Genomic DNA, 20,425 nt, shown 5'->3' on the forward strand with positions numbered 1-20,425 from the left:
CTGAGACCCGGAAAGAAGAGAACTTTCAGTGGAGCATTTTCAACTTGTGAAAGCCAACAGAAGCAATGTGACGCAAATAAATAGCAAGGTTAAAAATAAAACATCACACCCACGGTAATATCTGATGTAAGCTTTACTTTCAAATCCTGTTACATTTAGAACTGGCAATTTGAACATAAAATAATGCCAAACAAAGAAAAAAAATATACAAAAAAAACAAAAAAGGTACAAATGGTCTATTTACCAGTTATTGTCACAAACAACCCTGTACAGCCTTAACAATGGAGTAATAAAAAGCTTTATACAGCACATACCATTTTTACTGAGTGCCAAAAGATTAACGAAAAACGAAATGAAAGACAGTTGAGCCTTGTCGAGTCATAAAAATACAACCAAACTTAAAGCTAACAGATTGTAGATCGTGCAGTTCGATCCTAACAACTAAATGCAACCCAAAAAAAGTTAGTTTTGAGATTAGAGAAGCACAGAGAACTAGAGAAAGAGAAGAGCAAATGTCATGCATACTCCGAAGTGCTGAAAAGGTAGTCACGCGGTTAACATTAAAAGTCACTGTGTGCTGCTTACAATTATGCAAAAATAATAATAATAAAACGTAGAAATAAGTGCTTAGAAATACTGGTTTTCCGAACTAAGATCAGAGCCCTGTTGCCTTTTGCCATCTAACTAGGAGATAGGGGAGCCTAGGGAAACGGCAGCCATTCCGGATGGTGTCATATGTAGTATTAAAAGGCAGGACAGACTGAGCAGTGTCTTCACTGTTCTTAGATTTCTTCTACTTTTCTCCGTTTCCTTGAGGCTTGGACACTGAAAACCAGTCAGACTCATTCTCAAAAGTCGGTCCCCTTCCACCAAGTGGCACTATAGTATAAAAGATTATGCAGATAGTAGAGGGTGCTGTCTGACTGGGGTTGAGGGAGGGGGGGGGGGGGGGGGGGGGGGGGGTTGGGTGACAAGGGCTCCATTAACTCCTATGATGCAGCAACTGGCACAGCATGCCTGACAACATTGACACAGCAAAATGAACTGAGGAAAATCATTACAGGGGCAGGAGGGGGTACTTTAAAACCATTACCCTACAGGAAGTGACGGATTGAATCCTAACATCACATCCTGTTCTAAGCTTTATTTTGGTCTTGACAATGCGTGTTCTCTGTTCAATTGCCATTTATTGTATTAATTTTGTATAAAAACAAGGAAATAAACACAATAACAAATTATTAGAAAATAATACGTACAACAAACAAACAAAAAATGAATAATAATAATAATAATAATCCCTTTACAAATAAGAAACCATTTTGGCTTAAAGACCACTTAGGCGCTGTCAATTATGGGTAACATGGAAATAAAATTAAAATAAAGCCTTGCCTGTACTAATGTACACTGTCGTGGTGTCATGGGTACTCTCCTTCTCAATTTTTCCATTTGTATGGATAAATACATATTTCTCATATTCAAAAGTGCCACAATGTGCAAAATTGGCTTTTCGCAATTTAGCCTGGGCCCTGTGGTACCCAGATCTTGACCTCTGCAGTCTAATTCATGCAATTTGTATTTCATCTGTGTTCTCCAATTTTGCGGAGGAAGACCTCTGTAAAACCATAAATGTCTACACACAAAAAAGTCAAGGGGTTTGATTCAGCTACATTCCAAGCCATCTCAAAAAGAGAATGATACAGCTGATTTCATCACATGGGTTTAGTTTGCGCTGTCAGTGAAGGATAGGTCTTAAGTGCTTTTGGTTTGAAATGTGTCTAATATAAGTGCAATTAAAAGTCCAACGATACAGAAAGAAGGGGGGTTGGGGGGGGAACGGAGTACCATGTCTGCCCGCTTTACAGAAACTACGGCACAGAACAATCCTGAACAAGAGCAATGGCCGCTTCTTAAATTGCACCAACAGGAGCCTTTTATCCTTAATTTACAATGGGTTCATAATGGATGTTAGTAGAAAATTCTCCACCTACGATCAAAAGGCTCAGTAAAAAAAGAAAACATACAAGAAACAAAAAAACAACGCTTAACACAGAAGGCCACCGACACGCCTCTCGTTCTCTTTATCGGCACAGAACGCTGCCCTGCTACATCTCTGTAGAACTCTCTCATCAGATACATCAACGGAAAAACATACATTCATTCAAGTCATTTTGGAACAGTTTCGTTTCTATTTTTCTTATCTTTTTTTTTTTCTTCTTCTTTCCGTTTCACAAAAATTACAAAAAAGCCCCAAAAGCACCATTGAATCGGTCTGTTGTGACCGGAGGCTGTGGGCCGGTTAGGCCCAGGGAGCCCCGGTCACCTCCACAAAACTGTTTACTCATATTTTCTCATCTAAGTATAGGTGCGTCTACATAGCCAGGACTGATACCCACTGGATCTCAGGGTTGGGCTGGCCCATGGTCTTCTTCTGGTGTGAGTTAAGGAAGCTGAATAGCATCCGCCACATTGACCTGGAATCTAAGACTGATTACATACTATGGCTGTAGAACCAGCTTGTCTGTTTTGATGGTTAGGTGGAATTTTAGAACACGTTTGGGCAACATATGCTTGGAGATAGGGCTCGGGAGTCGGAGTTGAGGCCTGATTGGTGGTTAAGGAGTGACAGCTGTTCTAATTGGCCATTGGGCCAAGAGAATGAAACGTATGACATCGACTGAAAAATCCATGCTGGGCTACCACAACAACCGTTGCCTGAGACAAAGGTGATATCAGTCAGCATTTCTGCATTATTCAAAACCAACAGAGGTCAAAGCAGAGAGAAGGGGGGAAAGGCTACAAAACTATGTACATGTTTGATAAATAATTAAGTGCGTGGTTTGAGGCGTTGCTTTGGAAACAAGCTTTTTCCCCAAAAACAAAAGCGCTCCGTTTCATTGGTTCTGTCCAGGGGTCATATCGCTAACACTTCTGGGTAATTCATATCTGCTCCCCTGAAATGACGTCAAAGCTAGCGGAAACACAGAGGCAGGCATGCTATTCTGATGCGTAGCATAAAAGACAAAAATGCACTAAAATGTAGCACTTGCAAGTTCTGTTTCTTTACACATTTTATCTCGGCAAACAACCGAGTCAAACTGAAACGTAAAAAAAAAAAAAAAAAAAAGGGGTACGTTTCTGATAATGCAGTTGGGTCCAGGTCAGGTCATTCAAAATTCCAAAAAACAGGAAAAAAACTGTATTAATTATTCAATCGATATAGGAGATAAGAAAAGCAGCTTTTTGATATAAATGCATTTGAGCACATACAGCCTTTTTCTCTCATAAATGTCCCCCCCCCACTGTCTACAATAACAACCATAGAGTCTGTCTGGTCCAGCTTATTTTGCTGGTCTGATTGGAAAGTTTCTCCCATTGCAGTGGATTAAGGATCATTCACACCACTGTCCAATAAGAGAGGGCCGAAGAGAGCGGAGGAGAAACAGGAGGAGAGAGCAGAGAGGGCGGTCGAGGTCACATGGTCTTGAGCCTCTCCGTTAGTCCCAGGTAGGCCAGGAAGGAGTGTTTGAGTGAGGCGGGCGAGAGGGCGGGCGAGGAGGAGAGGAAGGACGAGGCTCCGGTGGACTTCTGCAGTCTGGAGAGGGGCAAGTGCTGGGAGGAAGAAGAGGAGGAGGGCGGGGGGTGGAATGTGAAACGGCGTTGGGAAAAGAGGGTGGTGAGGGGGATCAGGTGAGCCCGCTCGCAGTTCCTGTACTCCTCGAAGACGCGGCGGGAGGAAGGGAAGAAGAGGGAGAGGCCGCCGCTGGGGCCGCCCCCGCCTCCGTTGGTGTTGGCCGGGTAGTGCTGGGAGGCCGGGGGCGGGACTTCTTCTTGGTGGGCGGACCTCCCCAGGGTGAATGACAGGGCGACGGACTGCAGGGCCTGGGAGGCGGTCAGGCTCATCAGGGGGCTGCTGCTGCCGCTGCCCCCGCTGCTCCCGCCCCCAGCCCCGCTCCCCAGGAGGAAGTGCTCCTGGACCCGCCCCGCGGAGGACCCCTGGGGCGAGGAGGACCTGCCCCCCAGCTGGGCACGCAGGAGCAGCTGTTCAACCTCCTCCTCCGTCGCCTCTCGGGCCGCCGCCTCCTCCTCGTCCTCTTCCTCCTCGCCCCCCCCTCCTCCTCCTCCCGCCCCTCCTCCCCCCACTCCCCCCCCTCCCCCCGCCTGGTGTTTCTTGAGGTGGCGGCTGAAGACGAAAGGGTGCGTGGTGGCGAAGGGGCACTCGGGGCAGCCGTAGGTCTGGCGCGGCGCATGCTTCAGCTTCTTGTGCAGGTTGAGGTTGTCCTTGCGCTTGCAGCTGTAGCTGCAGCGGTCGCAGTGGAAGGGCCGCTCGCCCGTGTGCACGCGCACGTGCTCGATCAGCTTGTTGGCCGTCTTGGACAGGTAGCCGCACTGCTCGCACTTGTAGTGGTTGCCCAGGCGATGGCCGCGCACGTGCGCCTCCAGCGACGGCTGGTCGGGCCGCAGCGCCTGGCAGATGCGGCACCTGTACTCCATCTTGTAGTGCGTCTTCAGGTGGCACTCCATGGCCGCCGGCCGATTGGTGGAGTAGATGCAGAAGGGGCACCTGGGTAACGACGTAGAGGGGGGTGAACATGAGAAGGGGGCGGGGCAGTGGGAGGGACATGGATACACAAACAAACAGCACCAAGGGGTGGTTTAGTCACACACACACAAACACACACACACACACACGTTCAAGAAGCCAAAATTCACAAGTTGCACTGAAACACACAGGGATGAAGACAGGGGAGGAGAGAGAGGTGTGGGTGTATGCAAGCTGTCTTAAGTTTCAATTCTAACCTTTAGGGGGGGAGATGGTTGTGATTGGGTGTGTTCAGTTTTAATATTGTGTATGCATGTGTGTGTGTGTGGGGAGGGGAGGGTGGGATGGTGGTGGGTGTGTGAAAATGGTGTGGGTGTGTGTGTATGCGTGCGTGGGCTGGTAGACAGGTTGCAGGAAGAAAAAACAGGAGATTTGGATGAAGAGAAATGAAGAAATGAGTGGCACTTACATTTAAATAGCACCATTCATCTGCTCAGGGCCCCAAAGCGCTTCACAAACCCTGCAGGACAAAATCACCTCAGAAAACCTCGCATGGTCACAGCCCTCTCCCTCTCTGTTTAGGTACCGTTTTTTCATCTTTCTCTCTCTTTACACACATATATATATATATGTATCTTTCTCCCTCCCCCTCTTCCTCACTCTCTGGGTCTAAACACCCACTTTCTCTCTTGACTTCATGCTCCGGTGAGCACACTCTCCACACCACACGAGAGGACACACTGATAAAGAGGTGTGTTCTTGACCTGAGCTAGCGGGTCAGACATGTTTAGACTAGTCGTGTCCGATCCTCCTGTTACATCGAATAACCACCGCTGACCTCTCATAGAACACCGATAGCTAATTAGACCCTTATTTTACTGCCCTCTGCCGTCTGTTATACGTTCAATACACACGCACACTCCTGGACTAGCATGTCAGAGATGGCCGTAAAGGTTTGGCCTCTTTCACTGGAACGTGTGGACATCACGGCCGGCGGGATAACTATGTGTGGGTTGTGGTGACGATCATGGTGGAGAAGGTGTTTGTTCTGGTATCGCAAGTTCTGAGTTTAGTCCTGTTCTTTCCCTGCTAAAAGAGATGACAAGAAAAGCAAGGCCGCGGAACAGGATGCGACTACGCCTGTCTGCCTTCTCACAACTTGAGTCTTAGTTCTACCCGAGACAGAAGAAGACGACAGCTTGTGTCACTGTTGAATTGTTCATCTTTCCTTGCCCTTTGTCTGCAATAGTAAATGTACAAGGAGGCTTTGAACAAAACTGTCAACACTCAACTACAAAACGCTACTTTGAAAGGCCTGCACATTGTACAGAACTTGATCTTGATATTTCTGTTATCTACCAGGCTCAAATCTTGCACCACAGCATGTGACCATCTGTAATAGTGTGAAGGTGCTAAGGCTGCAATTGAATGCACACATTTCCACACGGTGACCGCTAAACATTGTACACTACACACTACACACTGTAAGCTACACACTATCAGATAATGTACACACTTAGCTAGAGACTTGAAAGCTACACTGAAACACACACACAACCTTGTGTCCCTCGGTTTATGTACGAGATCATGGTTTGTTGTAGCTTACTGGTAGCTATCTGCATGCACAGATTGTGTTGTCATGGTAAAGAACTTTGACAGCGTACAAATAAATTACAAATTAAAAGACAGAAGAAATGACAGTGGCTGCTGTGAAACTTGAGATGGACTATGAGAAATGTTAACTTCCTGCTGCTTGTCTGTATCTGTTTGCTTTCACTTCTGACAGTATCTGAGTGACTTTATAAAAAATAATTTACTCTGAAAGTACAGTAAATACCAGAAGACATAGAAATGCTACACATAAAAAAAAGAAAACGAGAACTGAATAACATTTCGTGAAATACATTATTATGTCAGTCACCACAGACTAATCAAGTCGTCGTGTGTCTTGTGTGTTGCACTAGACAATGTGTCCTGGCAGTGACACTGGAGAGAGCAGATGGGCCTATCGTTGTCTTGGCTAGGCTGTGAGTGTACATGTAACACAGTACTTCAGAGGCTCCTCCAGTATTGGGGTGTGGAGCAGGAGGGGGGATGAGGGTTAGCCAGTTAGCTATGTGAAGCTGTGGGAACCATGCTAATGCTTATTGGGTGTGAGTGGGAATGAGGCTAACGCTAAAAGTTGCTGTGTGCGTGCTAAAAGCTAAATGGGTGTGTTTGTCTGCGAATGCCTGCATGTTTGTCAGTGTTTATGTGCGTGGGTGGATGTAAACCGCTTTGAGTGTGGGTGTACACACACACACACTTTCCACTGTGTGCCCTTACATGCATCACCTTAAAACTGTGAGTAACTGTGTGCGTACAGCATGCGCTTCTCTGATCATATGCTCCTTTAAGAGTCATTTAAGTGTGCAGAGATGTACTTTTGTGCAATGTGCCCCAATGCGTGCATGTACTATGCATGTGTACAGCGCTCAACTTGAACGCCTGCCATGACCTGAAATTCACGTGCGGTGCACCTTGGTGTGTTCGTGTGACGTCAGGGAGGAGGACAGGGAATGGTGGGTGAGGATGAGGGGTCGGATGGGGGGTGGGGTTGAGGGAAGGAGGGATGGACGGAGTAGGAACCTCTGTCTGTACTTGCTTTCCTTACTTGAGTCCTCCGCTGGGGACGGTGTGACACTTCTTGTGCTCCAGCAGCTGCTCGGGCGTCTTCATGAACTTGTGGCACACGTCACACTCGAACATGCGCGTGATCAGGTGGATCTGCAGGTGGCGCTCGTACATGGTCCGCGTCTTGCACACAAAGTTGCAGAACACGCACTCGAAACCTGCCGGGGAAGGAGGCGGGAAAGGGAGAGGAGAGAGAGACAAAAGGAGAAGGAGGGAGGGAGGGAGGGAGGAGAATGAGATGAGTGGACACTGAGCATGATTGTAGTGGCTGGTTAAGTGGAGACTTTATGGTCCCAGTTTGTCTCCAAGGGCCAATTTGGCAGAACAGCTGGAAGTCAGTAAAGTAAATACTGCTGATAGATAATGGTAGATATGGATAGACCAACAGTGTAATGCCAAAACTGTACGGAAGAAAATATAGACATAAAGCTACATTTGTATAAAGAATATCAAGCCAACGTTAGTTGAGGATCTTGAATGTATTTATGGAATTCACCAAAACCCTTCTCCAAGTCCAGCTCTTTTTACTTTGAACATTTCCCAGGATTCCTTGCCTTTTTCAGACTTTTCTTCGTTTCCTGATCCCGAGTGGCTGCCGGAGCTGGATTGGCTGCCTGCGGAGGAAGGCGGAGCCAGCAAGTTCTTGAGTTCCTCGTTGCCGTGGGCAACGTCTCCGCCCTCTGAGCTGTTGAGCGAATCGCTGAGGGCCGAGAGAGAGGAGGAGGTGCTCTTCGTCTCACTCAGGGGGCTTCGTGAATTCAGACCTGAGGAGAGAGAGAGAGCGAGAAGGCGAGAGAGAGCGAGAAGGAGAGAGAGAGAGAGTGAAAAGGAGAGAGAGAAAGGGGGGAGAAAGAGAGAGAGAGTGAGAGAGACGAAGAGAAAGAGAGATGAGAGGATTGTGATAAGTCCAACTCAAGAGGTAAATCCTCCCACTGTGCACACACTTAATCGTCAACCTCAACAGTTCACATCCATGTCCAGAAGGTTTCCTGCCAATAATCCTCATCACCTCATTTCCCTAATAGGCCGAGCCTACAACAAAAAGGTACAATGGTAATCAAACTGAAATGCACGGCAATCACTTTGATGCAGTATGCCACACGCTGCGTCTCTCAGTCCTTACACACAGACACGCACACACACCCCAACGCGTACACAGACAGACACGCACACAGACATGCATGCAGACGCACATACACACTAGGATCCTCAGGCAGCATCGGCTGCAGTGCCATGTCCTCCTTGCTGCCAGCCCAATCACGAGCCAGCGTGCTTTTTAAAAAATGTTATCGATCTCCTCCCCTCTCTGCCTGCACTTCACCGGGATGGAGAGGGGGAGTGTTAAAGGGACGAGGTAGAGGGGGGGGGGGCGGGGGGGGGGGGGGGGGGGCGGGTCACGGCCAAGGAAACCAAGATGGGGGGAGCATCTCAGGGCACGGCTCAACAAAGGGCAGGAGGGGGTGGATCAGGAGGGGGTGGATGGAGAAGAGAGAGCAAAAGAGAGATGGAGGAGGGGAGGGTGCTAGATGTGGCTGGTGAAATGGCTGACAAGCTAACCTCACCCAGCCTTTCAGTATGTGCACAAGGCACACACTGCATGTTCTGAGGAGCTGTAAGCAGTATAGTATCCACGCCCGCTCTAAACCTTGACCTGGCAACCACCCTTATTCAGCAGTCCATTTACAGCAGGAGCCGACCGGAGACTAAAAAGGAACTCATCTTTTCCTCTCTCTCTCTCTCTCTCTCTTTAGGAGACAGAACCTGATCGCCTTCAAGGACCCGCGTTGCGTTCAAGCGTCGGTCCGTCCGCCCCCGATCCCCTCTTAAAGCCATTACCCTGACGCACATCTTCTTCAGGTCTGGCACGACCAAAGCCAGCTTCGCTATCTGTTGTGACTTTAAAGCGTGTTGAACACCTTGATACAAACCTCTCTCCCCGTGCTCAGCTACCGACATGAGAATCTCAAATGCATTTCTTCACCCTCCAATTGGGCCCATAATTCCGACCTATTGTCTTTAGCATTCAGAACAAGTCTACAGTTAGTCCCCCTGATAGTGAGCTAGCGAGGCTATGGGTAAACGCTAACACAAACTGCATGTCTGTCTCAACCTGTTAGCCTGTTAGCCAGCCCACCCCCCTGCAGTGGGAGGGGCAACAGACTGACCCCTCGCCCATGTGGCGGACACAAGTCTTCACAGGGGGGGCGGCCTGAGCCACGTCACCTGCTGGGCTCAGCCATTTCCTGTCTAGGAAATGGCTGAGGAGGAGGGCTGCCTTCGGTTCGTGAAACACAGCAGCTGACAAATAATTGGCCTTTTCCAGCCTGGCTCAGCCCCTGTGTGTGTGTGTGTGTGTGTGTGTGTGTGTGTGTGTGTGTGTGTGTGTGTGTGCTCTAAAGGGGTGGCCATCTTGTCTAGAGGGTGAACCGAGATGATGAGACTGGGCAGTGGAGTCACTATGTAAACTCTGGTTGTCTCTGAAGGACCCAGGACCTATTGATTTTTCTCCTCAGGCACGATAAGGGCCAGCCCTCTTAGATAAACAAGGCCACTGCGGACTCCGTGAGGACCCCTCAGCTGTCCTTTCCGGACCATCCCACACAAACACACTCAACACGCACACACACACAGGTGAGGAAGAAGGGCACGCTTTTTCTGCGATAAACTACACAAAAGCAGGATCGGTCAAAAGCAACAACAACAATATCGACCAGCGGACAAAGGTGCAGGCCTTGAGACTGTGGACTGCATTTCGAACTGTATACATGTACCTTATTGAGTCTAAGAACACAACTCATAAAAGATGGACAAAAACTCAAAACAAAAAAGCAGCAATATTCTCTATTGGGTTCAGGGTCTTTCTTTGAAAGTCTCCATGAAGGACAGAGAGGGAAAGGGTGGAAGACACAGGAGATTATAGTTGTGTTTTGTGAGAAAGGAGAGTACAGTACTCTCCTTAGAAGGAATTTAATTTTTTACGAGACCACTTTACTTCCTCTTCACACAACTTGTCTGTAAACACAGCATTTTGGACTCTCAAAGGTCAACAAGAGGCAAAACTGTAGTCCGACTCAAGCACTCCCACAAAAACGTCAAAGGCTTATTCATAGGACCTTTCATCCACGCCAAACAGAGCTAACCAAATGCTGAAAACCGACTAACTCCTGACCTTCACTTGACCCCACAAAAGCCTCTGACCTCCAACCCTGGCGGTGACCAACCTGCGTGGCCGGCGCTGACATGGGTCTTCATCTCGGCCTCCTCGGCGCAGACGTAGTCGCAGACACTGCAGCAGAGAGAGAACATCCACTGCTCCTTGTCCACGTGGAGCGACATGTGGCTGACGAACTGAGCGTTCAGCTCCGTCTGGAAGCCACACACGTGACAGCTGGAGAGGGAAGAGGAGAGGGGAGGAAAAGGAGAGAGGAGAGGGGAGGAGGAGGAGAGAGGAGAGGGAGAGGGGAGGAGGAGGGTAGAAGAAGAGAGGAGAAAGGGAGAGGGGAGGAGGAGGACAGAGGGTAAAGGAAAGAGGAGAAAGGGAGAGGGGAGGAGGAGCAGAGAGGGTAGAAGAAGAGAGGAGAAAGAGAGAGGGGAGGAGGAGGAGAGAGGGTAGAAGAAGAGAGGAGAAAGGGAGAGGGGAGGAAGAGGAGAGAGGGTAGAAGAAGAGAGGAGAAAGGGAGAGGGGAGGAGGAGGAGAGAGGGTCGAAGAAGAGAGGAGAGGGAGAGGGGAGGAGAGATGGTAGGAGAAGAGAGGGAGAGGGGAGGAGAAGAGAGGATATCAGGAAGAGAGGGGAGGAGAAGAGAGGAGAGGATATCCGCAGGAAGAGAAGAAGAGAGGAGAGTTATGGTGTACTGTACATCTCATACCCAATCTGGCAAATATCAGTTTACGTGACTGTGTGTGTCCATGAGTGTGTGGCAGTAGTACCTGTAGTAGTAGGGGCAGTTCTTGCGCTCGGCTGTGTCGTTGGTGACGGCCGTGACAATCTGCTCGGCGTCCGTGTTGAGCAGCTTGACGGAGTGGATGGTGAGGTGTTGGTTGAGGTTGGCTCTGCACTTGGCTGCGTAAGGACACAGGTGACACTTATATTTCCTCTCCTCTGCAACGACACACACGCACAAACACACACACACGCGCACACACAGCATGAACAGACTTTCATGAATGCGCACAGCTTGCAGGTTCTACATGTTTTTAAAATGCGGTAATTTGATGCATACACGCACACCACATACACACATTGACATACAAACACCCCCCTCACCCCCCAGAAACTTGCCCCAAGGACAAAAAGCCAGGCAACCTTTATGTCGCCGGGGAAACCAAAAAGACCATCACTCTGACATATGCCCCTGCTCGTGCTCTCTGTGGTGTGGCCAAGCTGTTCACAGCCAACCGCCTCAGATGGGCTGTGTGTGTGTGTGTGTGTGTGTGTGTGTGTGTGTGTGTGAGAGAGAGGGGGGGGGGAGTAGGGTGCAAATATGTAGGCCATGCCTTACACCGATAATACATAAGCAAAACGGCAGATTGTAAAATAGAAGCCAAGTAAATGCGCGAATGAACTGTCGTGTACAATAGAGTGTGTGTGTGTGTGTGTGTGCATGTCTGTGTGTGAGCCCCGAGAGAGAGAGAGAAAAAAGTGACAGGAATGTGTAAGCGTGTGCAAACATGCCTTTTTTACACCACAGAAACACACATTGCCAGACTGTAGCTTGTGAATTAGATGGCAATTAGCAGTGCTTATCACGTCAACTTAAAGAACATTAACAACGAGGATAATAGCGTTGCCAAAATCATGTGTTATGTGTGTGTTTGAGCGAGAGTGGGAGTGTGTCGGAAAGAGTGTGCATGTGTGTGTGTCTTACCAGTGTTTCTGCCATGTGCGTGTGTTTGTACAGGAGGAACGCGTGTGTGTGTGTGTGTGTGGTTACTGGGTGGGTAGTTAAGCAGTGTGAGAGGACTTGCTTGGTAATTACACAGGTCTTATTCCCAGTGAGACTAATCATGGTGTTAATCTGTTTAAAGGAAGAGTAATCCATTCTAGCCAACCCTGCTCACTTACCCAGGGCGTTTCACACAAACACACACACCTTGCATACCAGTGTGCTATGGTTTTCTTTGAAATACCATACGTGTCTGTGAGAGCTGGTGTGTGAGCCTAAATGTGTGTGTGTGTGTGTGTGTGTGTGCCTCCTCTCACCTGTGTGTAGAGACAGGTGTCTGGAGAGGGTCTGTTGTCTACCAAACACCTTCCCACAGACGGGGCAGGGGTACAGCTGCTCACTCAGTCTCCACTGGGCCACTCCGTTTCCTGGCTCCCCGCCACCCTTCTCTGGGTCTGGAAAACACACACACACACACAAAGTCAGACAAGTCACCTCACTGAAACTGCTCCAGCAATAACAATGTATATCCAGCAAAGGGCCCACTATGCACAGAGTACAGTTAACAGACACCTGCTTTACACTACAATAGATACAGATAGTAACAGATATTTCACAGTGTTTTGGGTTTCAATGCCAGTGGCAGGTATAGCACGGTGTGTGTTTGTGCACACTATTTCTGTTCTACGATCAAAACCCCTCCTCGCTTCCTCGAAACAACAAACGTGTCCTCTAAACGCCGCTTCGTCTTGGCTCGCTGCCGCTCTTGTTACAATATGCTCGCAAAGACACGCCCAAGTGCCCTCCGCCACCTATCTGTCCTGAGCCCCAGTGTCTCTCTCTCTCTCCCCTCTCTCTCGTGAGTATGGCCTTCCATACTAATCAGGCCGTCTGCATACTACTCTGCCCCCTTCTTCCACCTCATCTCCAGCATACAGTAGACAGAGGTGAGGAGGGAGGGAGGAAGGGAGGGGGAGAGAGAGGATGGAAAACAGTGCAATGGGTGACAAGGAGAGAGCGAGAGATGAGGGTGACTGAAGGGGGAAGAGAAAAATAGGGAGGGTGGAAAGGAGAGACAGACAGGGGGGGGAGAGAGAGAGAAAGAGAGGGACAAAGAGATAGAGGGATGGAAAGAGGCAGAGAGAGAGAGAGGGACAAAGAGAAAGAGATGTAGAAGAATGGACGGAAGGATCAAAACTGAAAAATCACCTCCCCGCCCGACAAAAGGAGAGAAACAGAATTAACCTTCTGATGAAGGCACGACACACAATAAGGATTCTACCCCCCCCCCTCCCACCTCTCCGCTAGATAAATAGATAAAAAGTAACTGGACGCGGTGTACGCCTCTCTTCGCTCTTCTGCACAGCACAACGCACAGCTCTCTGCTCTTGATCTGTGCGATCAGACCACGCAAAAGGTAGCCAGGACCAAGCAGAGAGAGAGACAGAGAGATTAGTATCGTCTGTTAGTATCAATGGACAGTATGCTTAGTACAGTATGGCTACATTACATCAAATTGAATAGGGTTTAGGACAAGATGCATACAAGCCGTCCATGGGCATCACGTCACTGGAAGGAAAGTGATCCAATGGGCTTGAGAGGTAGAAGATAAACACTTATATGGGGGACAAACCGAAAGGAGCTCAGCTCAGGTCTGAAATACAGTATTATTGCTAGCGCTGCATGTTGGCTTCGCCCGTGTCTCTGACCTACTCTCAGTAATATAGTATTTAAGGTAGAGGCTTCCTAGAACTAATTACCTGTTTACACCAAACTTGTGAAAGCAGCCGTACGAGAAGCATTGAACCCGTCTGCCCTGTCTTGATTCTGAAATGCACCAGCACCATGTTCCAGACAGAACCCACCAGCACCATGTTCCAGACAGAATACACCAGCACCATGTTCCAGACAGAATACACCAGCACCATGTTCCAGACAGAACCCACCAGCACCATGTTCCAGACAGAACCCACCAGCACCATGTTCCAGACAGAATACACCAGCACCATGTTCCAGACAGAACCCACCAGCACCATGTTCCAGACAGAACCCACCAGCACCATGTTCCAGACAGAATACACCAGCACCATGTTCCAGACAGAATACACCAGCACCATGTTCCAGACAGAACCCACCAGCACCATGTTCCAGACGGAGGCCAAAGAACTAAAGGGATTCGTAAGATGCATTTTGGCTGACTGACACAAGCTACACTTGCACCCGGGAGTCACTGTTTAATACTAAAAGGACACATTTTTTTGGCAAGAGCTGTCATACGCAATACAAGCTGGTAGACAAATGGGGGCATTTTGGAAGGAGGCAGAGAGAGAGGGGAGGAAGAGAGAAAGAGGGGAGGGAGAGAGAGAGAGAGAGGGGAGGGAGAGAGAGAGGGGAGGGAGAGAGAGAGAGAGGGAGGGAGAGAGAGAGAGGGAGAGAGAGAGAGGGAGAGAGAGAGAGAGAGAGAGAGAGGGGAGGGAGAGAGAGGGGAGGGAGAGAGAGAGGGGAGGGAGAGAGAGAGAGGGGAGGGAGAGAGAGAGAGAGGGGAGGGAGAGAGAGGGGAGGGAGAGAGAGAGGGGAGGGAGAGAGAGGGGAGGGAGAGAGAGGGGAGGGAGAGAGAGAGAGAGGGGAGAGAGAGAGAGGGGAGGGAGAGAGAGAGAGGGGAGGGAGAGAGAGGGGAGGGAGGGATAGAGAGGGGAGGGAGAGAGAGAGAGAGGGGAGGGAGAGAGAGGGGAGGCTGTGTTTTGGGGGGATTTTTTTCAGGGAGATTTAATGGTGGAGCATTAAAGTACAGATGTATTGGATTGTGGGTCTGAAGGACGTCTTCTTAGTGAAGGCCTGACTGTAGCCAGAGCTGGCCGGAGCACTTCTCCTCTCTCCCTTACTCTCTCCTTCTGTCGCTCTCTATCTTCATCTCACTCAATCTCCCTCACCTTCACATCTCTCTCTCTCTCGTCTCCTTTGACTCCCTCGTCTCTTGCTCCATCTTTCTTAGCCATACTCCTTCCCTTTCTCCCTCCCCTTTACTCTCGCCCTGCTCTCTTTCTCACTCGCTCCCTCCCTCTTTCTCTCTCCCCCTCCTCTCCCCCCCCCCTCTCTCTCTCTCTCAGGCACAGTAAAAAGGGGTTTGAGTTCTCACAGGGATACTGCGGGATATTCCATCTTCATCTGTGTGGATGCACAGTCGTATTAAAATGGAACAGCTACAAATGACCCAGCGGCGGGGTCAGCGTGTGTGCGTGTGCACACTGCTTCTGGTCCCCCATCCAAAGAGCCAATGAACAATAACTAAGACATCACGGACTGTGGCTTTACAAGCCTTTAGAATTCCAAGTGAGGTGTCAGCTGGAATATTAAAATAATTAGACCTACAAGCCTGAAGTAGAATCGCTAGTTTTGTAGTTTATTAACTTTCCCGTCGACCCTCTTGAGTAAACCTAAGATCGATGTCCCCCACTTTACAAACTGTAGCCTCTACAAGAGGAAAATAACAAGTTCTAAGTTGTGGAGATGTTGTGCACAAGCCGGCCTGGCCGCACACAGTGCAGCTGAAGACACAGTGCTGTTGGTGAGTCAGCAGTCATATGGGCCCCTCTCTCCGACTGACTCACCGCCCCCACACGGGCCACTCAGACACCCATGGGAGTGTGACACCCAGCTGACAGTGTGTGCGTGTGTGTGTGTTGGTGTGTGTGAGTTGGCACAGGCAACCTGCTTTTGCGATGGTGACTGGCAGAAGGGAGAGGTGAGGGTAAAGGAGAGAATGTGTGTGTTTGTGAGTAGATGAAGTGTCTGTGCTTGGACTTTCTCACGCACACAAACCTACACTATGCCGTATAGCTGTCAAGGTGCAGAACAATAATAAACAGGGAAGGTAAAGTCCACGCATGCCTCGTCTGCCACTGGTGTTGATAGCTTGGGCTCTCATTAGCTGGTTCACTTGCCATTATATAGACTTCCCTCTCAAAGTCTGTCTCTGATTGGCTGAGTCTTTGAATCTACTCTCATCTATTGGTTAAGAGGGTGGCAAGCCCAGAGCCTCTTCAGCGGCTTGGAGCTGAGAACATAACCACATTAGCTGTCCTGAGTCAGAGGTGGGACCCAGCTATGGGCGGGGTCAACCAGGGCGCCCAGGAGCCAATGGCCAGCAGCGACCTGGGTCCCCGAAGCGAGTGACGGATAATTTGTCCAATTAAGGGGTGGCGTGGGCCTTGAAGTGGTTAATGGTTTAATTAGCGTTATTAGAGATGGAGAACAAGACGCACAGAGGAGGAAGGGGGGCTTGAACTGGGCTGGAGTCGGACGGGCGGGGGGAGAGGGCGAAGATGGACCTTCCGAGTCATGCCACACAACGCCAGACTGACACACACACACACACACACACACACACTCTAGGCGTCCAAGGGCGTAACACACAAACACACTTTCCATTCACTCCCAATCAGAGACACACCATCGCATCGTTCCAACTGCCTGTGTCTGACATACAACTGTGCTGGTGTCGAGACACACCCATGACGGTTCCAGGTCTAATTGGATAATAGCTGCTGTGAACTTGGGCCAATGAGAGAGGAGGAAACTAATAGACGCGAGCCAATAGAGACTACAGCTGTGATACTGAAGCCCTGCCCAGCTGGAACGAAGGAGAGAAAAAGAGAGCGGGGGAGAGACACAGATAAAATATAGACCCCCCCACACACACACACACCTCCCCTCCAAAAAAACATGGAGAGAGGGGAAGAAAAAAAAGCTGAAAACACCGGGGAGAAGAAAAAAGGGAGAAAAAAATGAGAAGAGAAAAGAGGATGAAGAAAACAAGACAGAGAGAGAGACAGAGAGAGCGAGAGAGAGAGCAAAACAGTCCAGAAGAAGGAAGGCAAGGGTCTCTGCACTGTGCACACTCAGAGAGATGCGGCTGCAGCGAATTAACTTTCAGCACACCCCTGACACGTTGGAGCCAATCGGATCTTCATTAAATGGGCCAGGACGCTGGACGAGGGCGGCCCTGGCTAATTACCCTCTGCATCTCTGCCCGGCGCCGGCTCTGAAGGGAGGAGCACGGAGCCTCCAGATGCCAAGGAATGGGAGAGGTCAGCGCGGGGCTTCCCAGGCTAGAGGCCCCGAGGCTGGGTAGACGAGGCTAGCGGGGAGGGGGGGGATTCTGAAGCTCTGATGGAGGTGGGTAAAGAGGAGGGAGGGGCACACCGGAGAGGGCTGCCCAGGGTGAAGGCCCGGGGGTTAAGGTGTTGGTGGTTCACTGAGAAGGCCAGTCCTGTTATGACTTAGCACTACTATGGGTATGTGAGTCAGTGCATGTGTGGGTGTGAGTGCAACCGTGCATGTCTTGTGTGTGAGTGTGTGTGAGTGTGTGTGAGAGTTTCTCACCGTGGAGGATGGTCCTGGCGGACGAGCTGGCCTCTGCGGGGGAGGAGCTCTTAGAGCGCGAGCTGAAGGGTGATTGTCTGAATCGCTCGTCCAGAAACGGACTACGAGTAGAGTCGCACACACACACACACACACCCTCATCAGCCACTCCATATCATCGCAATAGCTATAAAACAGGCAATTAGCACAAACAAATGCTTTCTGGGACGATAGACAGTAGCGATATGAAAGTAATGAAGCAAGATTCAAAAGTCAAAAATACGAATATATGTGTAGTGTAGCAAATACACCAATATATGTGTGTTTGAAGATTGAGAGAGAGTTAGAGGGAGTGAAAGAGAGAGTGAGAGCAAGGCAGAGTGACAGAGAGAGAGAGTTAGAGGGAGTGAAAGAGAGAGTGAGAGCAAGGCAGAGTGACAGAGAGAGAGAGTTAGAGGGAGTGAAAGAGAGAGTGAGAGCAAGGCAGAGCGACAGAGATAGTTAGAGGGAGTGAAAGAGAGAGTGAGAACAAGGCAGAGTGACAGAAAGAGAGAGTTAGAGGGAGTGAAAGAGAGAGTGAGAGCAAGGCAGAGCGACAGAGAGAGAGAGTTAGAGGGAGTGAAAGAGAGAGTAAGAGCAAGGCAGAGCGACAGAGATAGAGAGTTAGAGGGAGTGAAAGAGAGAGTGAGAGCAAGGCAGAGTGACAGAGAGAGAGAGTTAGAGGGAGTGAAAGAGAGAGTGAGAGCAAGGCAGAGCGACAGAGAGAGAGTTAGAGGGAGTGAAAGAGAGAGTGAGAGCAAGGCAGAGCGACAGAGAGAGAGTTAGAGGGAGTGAAAGAGAGAGTGAGAGCAAGGCAGAGTGACAGAGAGAGAGTGTCTTACCTGCTCATTCCAACCATGTTGCCATCTTTGTGGTCGTTGGCTTTGCTCACTTTTTCTGGAACAAGTAAGAGGACAACGGTACATATTAGCACCAATGAGAAATCATTAACAACTCATTTGTGGCTTTTATTGAACCATCAAGTGCCTATTCAGGGGAGCATTGATTGCTCAGCGTGTTGGAAGTAGTTCATACTGGCCTACAGTCCTTTTAATGGTCATGCCAGCATGCTAAAAACCCTGGGAGCGAGTCTGGTTGTCCTTCTGGTCTACACGTTTTAATTTGTTTTGCCACCGCAGAACAAAGACATGACTGTTCTTAAGTGTAGCATTCCTATTTCACTGTCAGTGTGATTACCTTTTCTGTCACCCTGTTGCCAACAAGCCAATTACATATATATTTCCGTTAAACCCAGGGAAAGATTGTGGTTGTCCCCCTCAGGCCTGAACGCCACAGTAATGACCTCATCCCCAGCCCAGGCTCCCTGGGTGGCACTCTGCAGCCCAGGCCCCCGCCCCCTGCCCTCCACCCCTCCCGAACACCCCGCTCTGGCGCACGGCTCGCCAAGGACAGAGGTCTCTCTGCCGTTGCCATGGCGATGCCGCACGGGGAGAAATGTAAAAGGGGGGGAGGGAGGGGGAGAAGGGACGTGTGTGTGTGTGTGTGTGCAGCCAAGTGCGCTTGAGCCGTCATGTTTGAAAAGGAGTCTAGGGAAGTCTAGAGAGAGAGAGAGGGGGAGATAGAGAGGAAGAAAGAGACGGAAAGGGAGAGATGGACGGGAGGGAGGAGGAACGGGCACTTTGCAGACACGGCTCCCTGCGGGGACCTATGTGAGTGTGTAAACGGAGGGGGGGGGGGGGGGCAATTGTAGTAGCCATTTTTCTCCCCCCAACATAATTCAAAGGTGCTCCTCTAAGTGAAGTGATCAGAGTCCTACTGGAACTGGACACAAGACAACGGCGACGCCCCCCCTCTCAAAATCACACACACACACACACACACACACACACACACACACACACACACACACACACACACACACACACACACACACACACACACACACACACACACACACACACACACACACACACACACACACACACACACACACACACACACACACACACACACACACACACACACACACACACACACACACACACACACACACACACACACACACACACACACACACACACACACACACACACACACACACACACACACACACACCCTCTTGGGGAAAATGGTGTGTCTTCATCAGGTAGTACAAACAGCTGCCTCCTGCCTCAATGTCATTGTCAAAGCCAAATGGGAAGAAACCCGAAGTACCTCATGTGTCATACATGGTCCCCTCTTTACCGCCCAGACCACCAGAGCAGAGGGAGGAAGAGATATGTGGGTTTAATGGGCTGGTGTCACACAGGGTCCAAGGTTGATACTTGGATACCCCAGGGTAAGAGAGGGGGGGCTAGTGTGTGTGTGTGGGGGGGGTAAGTACTCTGTGCTTGTGCATGCGATCACAAAAACTGCTTGTTTGTGTGTGTCTGGGGAGTACATGTGTGTGTGTGTGTGTGTGTGTGGGGGGGGGGGTCTACCTGACAGTTTGAAGAGTAGCTCGGAGGCCATTTTGACGGATATGTCCTGGGAGAAGAGGTCTTTCTGGGGGCGGGCCAGACCCTCCGGGAGACTGGCCATTGGCTCGCTCTTTTCGCACGCCGCTAAAGTGCTGAAGGCCAACAGGTGAGAGGGCGCCGGGTCGCTCGGCGGGTCCACCTCCATAGGCTCCGCCTTCACCTCCATCTTCTGGTAGTGGGCGTCCTTGTTGCTCTCTGCAGATTGGACGAGAGGACGGTGAGTGGAAGAGGCAGGTCCAACCCTGACGCAATTATCTGCCAAGCTCAATTATTACAAGCGCGTAAACAACACCTGCTGAGGGAATTTAATCTCTCTCAAACACTCATTTTGAAATAGATGCAGATAAACGGTGTGTATACCGAGGCACAGGGCAATGCCATTTTCAAGACAAAACACATACCAAACAAAAAAAGAAGACATTGTTGAGTTATGCTCTAAAACGTGCAA

At 49.7% G+C, this 20,425-nt stretch overlaps 1 protein-coding gene across 1 annotated transcript in view; it reads right to left on the bottom strand.

Annotated features, from left to right (window-relative positions):
• Positions 1-115: 115 nt before the first annotated feature.
• The window catches only part of znf827 (zinc finger protein 827), a 52,022-nt gene continuing 31,712 nt past the window's right edge, over positions 116-20,425 (bottom strand). The window contains exons 6-14 of the mRNA XM_067250593.1: positions 19,939-20,172; positions 18,340-18,394; positions 17,480-17,580; positions 12,415-12,552; positions 11,142-11,313; positions 10,435-10,601; positions 7,768-7,977; positions 7,194-7,371; positions 116-4,561 (exon numbers count right to left, since the gene is read on the bottom strand). Coding sequence (XP_067106694.1) covers positions 3,472-4,561; positions 7,194-7,371; positions 7,768-7,977; positions 10,435-10,601; positions 11,142-11,313; positions 12,415-12,552; positions 17,480-17,580; positions 18,340-18,394; positions 19,939-20,172 — 2,345 coding nt within the window. The 3' untranslated portion in view covers positions 116-3,471. The remainder of the gene's footprint in view (positions 4,562-7,193; positions 7,372-7,767; positions 7,978-10,434; positions 10,602-11,141; positions 11,314-12,414; positions 12,553-17,479; positions 17,581-18,339; positions 18,395-19,938; positions 20,173-20,425) is intronic.

This window comes from Osmerus mordax, chromosome 14 (assembly GCF_038355195.1).
Source record: "Osmerus mordax isolate fOsmMor3 chromosome 14, fOsmMor3.pri, whole genome shotgun sequence".
Taxonomy (NCBI): Eukaryota; Metazoa; Chordata; class Actinopteri; order Osmeriformes; family Osmeridae; genus Osmerus; species Osmerus mordax.